Source organism: Alexandromys fortis, unplaced genomic scaffold (assembly GCF_014885135.2).
Source record: "Alexandromys fortis isolate MF-2015 unplaced genomic scaffold, M_Fortis_MF-2015_v1.1 scaffold_144, whole genome shotgun sequence".
In the NCBI taxonomy this organism is placed as follows: domain Eukaryota; kingdom Metazoa; phylum Chordata; class Mammalia; order Rodentia; family Cricetidae; genus Alexandromys; species Alexandromys fortis.
Genome location: NW_026068021.1, coordinates 454,654 through 463,159, shown reverse-complemented (window position 1 = coordinate 463,159; position 8,506 = coordinate 454,654). Strand labels below are relative to the sequence as shown.

The following is an 8,506-nucleotide window of genomic DNA, read 5'->3' as shown; positions in this document are numbered from 1 at the left end:
AGGATGGCTTCTGAGTCAGTTCTGTCCCAGGGATTGTTCTCATGTTGTCGGGCTTGCAGCAAGTACTCCTACCTGCTAAGCCGTCTCATCAAACCACCTTTGGTAAAAATAGTTCTTAATTGAAAAGTTATTTTCACTCAATTTATTCTGATCTGTTTCCCCTCCCTTATCTCCTCCCAGATCCCCCCACCTCCCTACCTTTCTAAGTCCACATCTTCTTTCTCCCTTAAGAAACCAAACAGAGCCAGGTAGTGGTGGTGCACACCTTTAATCCCAGCACTCGGGAGGCTGAGGCAGGTGGATCTCTGAGTTCTAGGCTAGCCTGGTCTACAGAGAGTTCCAGGACTACTCAGAGGACCCTGCCTTAGGAAAAAAAAAAAGGATAAAAGATATATAAAAAGGTCAAGAGAAATATGCATATGTGTGCACACACCCACACACCAGTAAGGGGAGGAGCCCAAAGAAAGCAGTATGAGACAAAAAAATCTTAAAGTACCTGTGAGTTTGTGTTAGCCATCTGAAGTGTGGGTTGTATACCCAATGAAGCTTTCTTGGAGAAGCTAATTTTTCTTTTGTGAATGGTTGTTAACTGGAGATAGCCCTGTCTAGTCTGGATCTGTGCAGGCCCTGTGCATGCTTCAGTCTCTGTGAGTTAATGTGTCAGACCTGTTGTGTCTAGAAGTCCTGCTGTGTCCTTCGTGTTATTCATCCTCAATGGTTCAAGTGTGTATTGCTCTTGCAGAGGACGTGGGTTTGGTTCTCAGCACCCACATGGCAACTCACAACTGCATGGAACTCCAGTTATGAATCTGGCACCTTCTTCTAGTCTCAAAGGGCTCCTAAATGTGCATGGTACACAACGCACGCAAGCACACACATACATAATTTTTTAAAAATCTTGAATAAAAAGATTTGGGGGCCAGAAAGATGACGACTCAGCAGGTAAAGGCTCCTGTGCTGAGCCTGCTGACCTGAGTTGAAGTCCTGGGACCTACATGGTGGCGAGAACTGACTCCCATAGTTGTCCTCTGACCGCCACATGCACACCATGCATACATGCGCACTTCATTCCATGCACATAAAATAAATCAATAAAAACGTAAAATTTTTTTGAAATCTTTATCCAGCATGCTGGGCATCATCAAGTTATGGCTGCCTGCCCAAGCAGGGTGGAAACATGTAGCGATAGCAGCAGTAGAAAGGCCCTGCAGCAGATGCACTGCAGCTCTTCGTGGCAATCAGGAGAGGCAGCATGGAGAAGCATTGGAGCAAGTAACAGGGCCAACAGAGGACCCTGCTACATGGGCTGCCCTCCACAAAGGTCCCTTTCCTGTGAGGGGTGTTTGCAGCTGGCTCGGGCCTTGGGCTGGAGAGAGCTGCAACACAAGCATGCAGGCCCCAGTTTGAATCCCCGGAACCTACACAAAGCCGGCTATAGTAGCTCGTGTCTACTCCTCGTGCTCTTACAGCTAGATGGGAGGAGGAGAGAGAATCCTGGAGGCACTCGGGTCAACCAGCCCGGTGCATACAGCAGCAAAGAGAGACCCAGTCTGAAACAAGGGAGCGGTGAGGGCTGTTCCTCAGGTTGTCCCCTTACCTCAACACAGGTACTGTGCATGTGCATGCATGCACACACACACTTCCCAAACTCTTAAAAGATGAGGACCTGGCCAAGTTCTTCCACTAGCTTTTTGCACACTGAAGAAATGGATAGAGCTACTGACCCTGCTGAAGGTGTCCAGTGAGGCCAAGTTTGTTGACACCCAGTGTGGGCAGGTGCCAGTTGTGAACACAGTATGCCCAGACCCTGGCTGGCTTCCCAACAATGTAAAGGGACGTGGGCCGGGGAGGAAAGTCCTGGTCCCCAGCTCAGAGTTCAACACCCTGCCTTGGTGATCAGTGACAAGTGGGGACCAGTGGAGGCCATCTGAGCAAGGAGAGCAGGCTCAAGCCTGGCTTGGGCCCAAGAATAGGCTGGCTCAATCATCTATCCTTCTCCAGGCCTCCAGATCCCTTTCTTTGGAGAGATACTAAGCAATGTGATTTAAAATAATGGGGACAGGCATGGAGATCCTGCTGCTTGGTGGCTGAAGCAAGACTGCAGTGGTCTGGGAGCCACTCTGTACTACCTCCTCCACAGTAAGTTCTACACCAGCCCAGGCAGAGTCTCAATGAAAGGACCAAAAGACCATACCACACTGGCTTGTGTTTCTTGTGTTCTGGCTGCAAAGGAGCTGCAATCCTGGGTTAGAGGGTGTCAGTCAACCCCATTCATAGCCTAGTTCAGAAGAGCAGGCCTGTAATTCCAGTTGTTGAGGAGGCTGAGGCAGGACAGTAGACAGCTCACAGTGCTTGGGCTATGGAGCAAGGCCAACCTGGGCAACTCAGTCAGAGTGTTGCAAAATAAAATATAAACAGAGGGGCTGAGGGTTATAGCTAAGTGGTAGCTAGAATCCCCCAGTGAGGGGCTGGGGTGTGGTTCAGTGGTAGAGCACCTGCCTAGAATCCCCCAGTGAGGGGCTGGGGTGTGGCTCAGTGGTAAAGTGCCTACCTAACACACCAAGAGCCCTGGGTCTAAGCCCCAGAACCAGAAGCAGTGGGGAACTATATCCACCACAATCTCTATTAGGCCCACTCAAGGCTTCTCCTATGTTGGCTGAAAGGGTTGGTCACAAAAACCACTGACTTCCTTCAGTGTGGCCCATGTGTCCTGTACCACAGTGCAGATCCTGCATCCCCACTGTAAGAATACGAAACATAGTTTATTGAATCTCAATTCTCCATTAAAGTCTTTAAACATAAAAGCTCTGTAGGAAATGTCACAACTTAGTGTCATCTGTCATATAAATAAATATACACTAAGATGCACAACACTATCAACACGTGTCCTCAACGTGAGGCCACAACATAGGAACTCAGTCAACTTTAAAACCCAGGACTGGCTGGACTGGGGAGTGTGGGGCTTGGGGGTGGGCAGTGGGTGAGTGTCGATGGCACCTGGTGAGGATACGGGAAGCAGGTGCGGGGGCAAAGGTCCTTTGGTCTATCAGGAAGGGGGCTTGCGAATGCGGATTTTCTTGGCTGTTTCCACATCAGATTTGGCCACCAGAAATCGCATCTTCTTGCCTCCATGTCGAATCAGATCTACCGCCCTGAAATCAAGAGGTGGAGATGGTGCGGAAGAGCCAGCAGCAACCATGGTCTCTGCCTCTCCCCGGCTCAGAATGCAGGACTGGCTTGCAGGTGCACCCACACACAACGCTCTGTGAGTTCTGTGTTGCAGGCCAGGTATGGCACGTACCTCATGTAGCTCACACCCATCAGGCTGCTGCCGTTCACTTCCAGGATTCGGTCTCCCAGTGACAACCGCCCGTCAGATGCTGCAGGGCTCCCAGGAAGCAGGGTCTGTATGTAGAGTCCCGGGGCCCCCAGAGGTGTGTGCTGGGAAGAAGCAGGGGTCTCAGGATGCCTCTGGTGCTGACACATGCTCTCCCCAGCAAAGACCCTGTACCGCACACCCCTCCCTGTGCCTGGAGACAGCCAGGTCACAAATCATGGTCCCTGTGTGCCCCACAGGGAAGCACTGGGCCCCATCAGTGCTCCCAAAGGCAGGCCCAGGAAACAGAACAGGCATTTCTCACTGGCCCTGACTATGGCCAGACTGTAGAGGTGTTGTCTACAAGAACAGGAGGAGAGGGCTGAGGGTCAGGGCTTCTCACCATCCCATCAATCAGGCCCATCCCCAGCCCCGAGGGGCCTCGCTCGAGCTCCACCATGAACACATAGCAGAAGTCCTCAGCGCTGGAGCTGGGGCTGGAGGCCTCAGCAGGAGCTTCAGCAGCAGCCTCAACAGTGTCTCCTGGGTGGGCGGGTGGAGGGGGGAGAGGGGAGGATAAGGAGTCAGTGGGCTTGGAGGCCAGCACTCCCAGAGTCAGGACACAGGGGACCTCTGGGAGAGCAGAGATGGCCCACACGCCAGAGCACAGCAAGTGCTGCTGGAGCCCACAGAAGACACCAGCTGGACAAACATGACAGCAAGCCCAGGGAAGGGACAGGCCCACTCAACAGGACATGTTCCCGAGGTCATGGACCCAATGCACATGGGCAGCCCAGCCTCCTGCTGCCTCTTCACTGTCTTACCCACTCCCGTCTCTTCACCAGGATGTAACTGGAAGTCTATCCTCCGAGGCCCCCACTGCATCCAGACCCTGCTTCAGAATCCAGAGCCCACCCTGAGGCCCTGTCTCTATCAACAGAGCTTGTGTCTGAGTGGGGACCTCAGGACAGGGCCTGACCTAATATTTCTGAGCCCTAGCCCCAGAACCTGAGCAGGCAGCTGGCCGTGTCCTGCTCCATTGAGTGCCCACTGTGAGAGTCTTCAGACTTGGCGGAGAATCAGGACACAATGCTAAGTGTCCTCCCGGAGCCAGGAGGGCCCCACTGTGCACACATGCACATTGGTATGTGCTCAATCCTAAATGCATGCGCATACGCATGCCCAGACTGTCTCTCATCAGGCACTAAGGAGTTTGTTGATCAGCACTTACAGGACAGCCCAAGGAGCCCCAAGCAGGGTTTGCTACCCAGTCCCGAGCAGGCCAGGCCTCACCTTCTAGAACCACACCAGGAGGGCCACCTGGTCCATTCCTCTGCCCCTCGAGGAGTGCTTTTCCACGGTGGCCACTGGTCTCTGGCCAGGTGGGGCCTCCAGGCTCCAGGCCCAGCGGTGTGCTGGGAGGAGTGAGCAGGCAGGAGGAGTCAGTGTGCAGAGAGCCAGCCTGGGAGCCCCTGCGGTCCCCTCGGGTAGTCTGTCTTCCAGGGGGGCCCTGTGCCCAGGGAGCTCCAGTGACAGGAAGAGAATGGGCAGGGGCAGTTTCGACAGCGCCTCTGCCTGAGTCCCTGTTAGCCAGGGGGCAGCTAGGGCCTTCTGGATGCCCCTCAGGAATGGTGTGGTACAGGCCCTGGGAAGAGAGGTGGGCAAAAGGTGAACCCCAGAGAAGGGGGCAGAACCCAGAAAACCCCAGAAGAGACACAGACAAGCCACCCCAGAGGATATGGGTTTGGCCAGACCATGCCAGGTATGAAAAGTGGGTGAAGACGTTTGCAAACCGTCCCCTCAAATGGAGCCCTGGAGATCTCGCGGTCACGCCTGCTGCATCCCCCAGCCCACTCTAGACAACTGTACCTGCTTCTGCTGACAGCTGCAAGTCTCAGGGTGCTCTGAGTGACCCAGTCCCTCCTCACCAACATTTCTGCCCCACTCTACCTCGATGCCCTCGGGCTGGGCAGGCCCACCGTCAGGGCTGCCTTGGCCCCGCAGTCCCCACAGGAAGTGGCGGATGTAGAGCAGGTGCTGGTAGGTGCTGTCCTCCAGGCAGTCGGCCTCCAGGTCCACCTGGAAGCCCTGGCTTGGCAGAACGATGGGTGGCGGGTTTTCATAGGACTCCAAGACGTCCTCTGCAGTGGAACGAGTGCAGATGCTGGGACCTGGCCTTCCTTCCTTCCTTCCCTCCCTTCTTCCCTCCCTCCTAGGTCCTCACCCACCCACTGAGGCCATAAGACAGCAAGACCTCAGCAGGATGAGCCTGGCACAGGCTCGTCTCTCTGGATCCTGACTAGGCTCTAGCCTGAGCAGACCACCCCCACATGCCCATGCATCCCTAGGACACATACATATGGACACTGGCATGTTAGTGTGTGCAGGCCCTGGATGGGGATGGAGGCAGGAACCTTTCTGTGATGCCAGCTCTGAGCTCCAAGCACAGAGTCTGGTGCATGGTGTTGGGGGAGTGTTCTAATACCAGTTAGTAAACTGGAAGGCATCCTCTAGGCCCAGGCCAGCCAGTGTGGCAGGTGATAGGAAGACGGTGGGAAGCCTAATGTTGGTCAGCCTGCACTTTTCTTTGCGTTGGCACACTGTGAATGCATGCTTATGAAGGAAGATGTGTGTAACTTACAAAGGGAAATGTACACACACATACATGTATATACCTCTGCTGCATACATGCGTGAACATCGCATGTACTCAGAGCTGAGGAATGTCTGCAGAAGGTTTTGAAACCCCACCCTGCTGTTCATTTCCTGATCAGCTGGGTGCCAGCTGGGCCCCAGGCCTAAGCCCTAAGAGCAAAGGGACATTGACTCTGAGATGGGGGCACAGTAGGATCCTGGGGGGAGGTGCTATGTTGTAGGGGCCCTTGTGTCCCCACCTCAGTGGGCTGCTCTGTGCTTCCTGAGCTTGGGAGTTGTCCCCACCACCACCACCACCACCACAGCCTAAGGCTTGGCCACTGGGACGGCTCACCTGACTGGAAGGCTTCGGGGCTGTCTTGGGCTCCCGGCTCCCAGGCACTCATAGGGCCCATGGCAGAGGCCAGCTGGTATTGAGTCAGTAGCCGGTGCAGCTGAGCAGGGCTCAGGGCAGGGAATGTGGCCCGCAGGGTGGCCCAGCTCATCTGGGGACAAGGAGCTCTGGTCAAAGACCTCCAGGTGCATGAGGCAGTCCCTTGCCCACAGGAGTTTCTCCTCTGGCAGGGTTCTAGCCCCTCTCCCTGGTCTTTTCATTCCGGGGGGGGGGGGCAATGCAGACAGCAGGGAGGTCAGTGAGAGGATGGAGCAGAAGACACCACACTGACCACTTCATCCACAGTGGAGATGCTGGCCTCGCTACAAAGTAAGACCCTGGCTCAAGAAACCCAGGAGAATGGATAGAAAGGAGCGAGGGAGCGGGAAGGAAGCATGTAGACTGTGTAAAGGACAAACAGCGTCATCGAGGCTCTGGTAGAGCTGACCGAGCTCAGGGTAGGGACCGCTCTCAAACACAACAAAGGGACAGCCAGGTATAGTGGTGCCCACTTGTAATTCCAGCACTCTCAGGAGGTGGCAATGGGAGTGTCAGGAGTTCAAGCCCAGCCTGGGCTACATAAGAAGTCTGAATCCCGTCGAGGCTAACAATAACAAAACCAAACCAGACATGTGTAAGCACTGGTGGTCCCCTAACAAAGCCAGGTCAGACACCTGGCAGTCCCCTGGCTCCCTGGTCACCCTCCTTTCTCCTTCTCCAGCCTGGTACTCATCCCTTTTTTTCTACAGTGGCACAAGTCCTCTATGGCCTCATGACAAAGGCCCTGTGGACCACAACCTTGATCTGAAAGTTCCTCCTCTCTCACAGGCAGCACAGCTGGCCCTGAATTCCAGGCCAGGCGTCTTGGGCTGCAGAATATAGAGTCGGACTTCAGACTTCCAGGTGGCTCTCCAGAAGTCTCCCAGCCCAGGAGAGGTGGTGGTGGCACTCAGGAGGCAGGGACAGGAGGACCTCTGAGTTCAAGGCAAGCTGGTCTACATAATGGGTTCCAGGACAGCCAGGGCTACACAGAGAAACCCTATCTCAAAAATAAATAAATAAATAAATAAATAAATAAATAAATAAATAAATAAATAAAAGTTTCCCTTCTCAGAGTCCTATCATCTTGTATTATTCTGCTCTGGGGGAGAGTGGGGTGGTTCATGGTGCCAAAGTTCTGGGTGGTCCCTCAGGGTCAGGGTAGAGTCAGCCTGAGACCTCCACCACCACCATTCTCTCTGCCTCAATCTGCTGCTCTGGCTTTAGTTTTCCTGTCTTTTCTTCCTCTCTCACCATGGCTTGATTTTCCTGCCAACAGTCACAGGCCTGGGTTGTGGCCATCCAAAGTCTATGCCCCAGGGACAGCCAGAGCGGCAGGGCTGTTGGAGGAGGGACAGGAACTGACTCCAGGGCCACACTCTTGCTGGGAGCCCCTCCACACACACCCTCAAGCCCAAGACTCACAGGGGGAAGGGCTGTTTCTTTTTGAGGTCTTCCTCCCACTTCGGTGGTTTGTCCCCAGGTTGTCAGGGAGGAACCAGCCATGAATCACATCTTCCCTGTTCCTCCCTCTGGGTTCTGCTCTCTGGTATTTGGGCAGCCACTTTGGGAAAATTTCCTTCGCTCTTAACTTCCTACCCTGCCACTGGGCCTTTTCGCTCTGCTCCTGTAGTTTTAACTTATTATAAGCATTCTTGCTTGGTTTTGTTTATTCAGACAGGGTTCTAAACCAGCTAACAGCTCAGCCAGTAAAGATGCCTGTCACCTCAAGCCCTGAGTGGAAGTTCCAAGATCCACACGGTAGAGGGAGAGAACCAACTCCTGCAAGTTGTCCTCTGACCTCCAAATGCATGCTTGCTTATACACATACTCACACACAATAGATAATCATGTAGTATATTAATGTAATTTAAGAAAAATTAATGGGCTGGGAGAGATGCCTCAGCAGCTAATTGTGCTTGCTGCTCTTCCAGAGGATCCAAGTTCGGTTCCCAGTACCCACATCAGATGACTAACAACCAGCATTAATGCCAGTTCCAGTTTCTCCTCTGTGGGAACCTGCACACACGGCATGCATTCATTCATCAATACAGACACACGTACGGGGGGGGGGGGGGGGGGGGGGGGGGGAGAAGAAGAAGAAGGAGGAGGAGGAGGAGGAGG

The 8,506-nt window shown here is 53.9% G+C and overlaps 1 protein-coding gene across 2 annotated transcripts in view; it reads right to left on the bottom strand.

Annotated features, from left to right (window-relative positions):
* Window positions 1-2,741: 2,741 nt before the first annotated feature.
* The window catches only part of Radil (Rap associating with DIL domain), a 70,076-nt gene continuing 64,311 nt past the window's right edge, over window positions 2,742-8,506 (bottom strand). For both annotated transcript variants that reach the window (XM_050163249.1, XM_050163250.1), the window contains 6 exons: window positions 6,305-6,455; window positions 5,267-5,457; window positions 4,610-4,961; window positions 3,720-3,859; window positions 3,302-3,441; window positions 2,742-3,152 (listed from right to left, as the gene is read on the bottom strand). In XM_050163249.1, coding sequence (XP_050019206.1) covers window positions 3,047-3,152; window positions 3,302-3,441; window positions 3,720-3,859; window positions 4,610-4,961; window positions 5,267-5,457; window positions 6,305-6,455 — 1,080 coding nt within the window. In that variant the 3' untranslated portion in view covers window positions 2,742-3,046. The remainder of the gene's footprint in view (window positions 3,153-3,301; window positions 3,442-3,719; window positions 3,860-4,609; window positions 4,962-5,266; window positions 5,458-6,304; window positions 6,456-8,506) is intronic.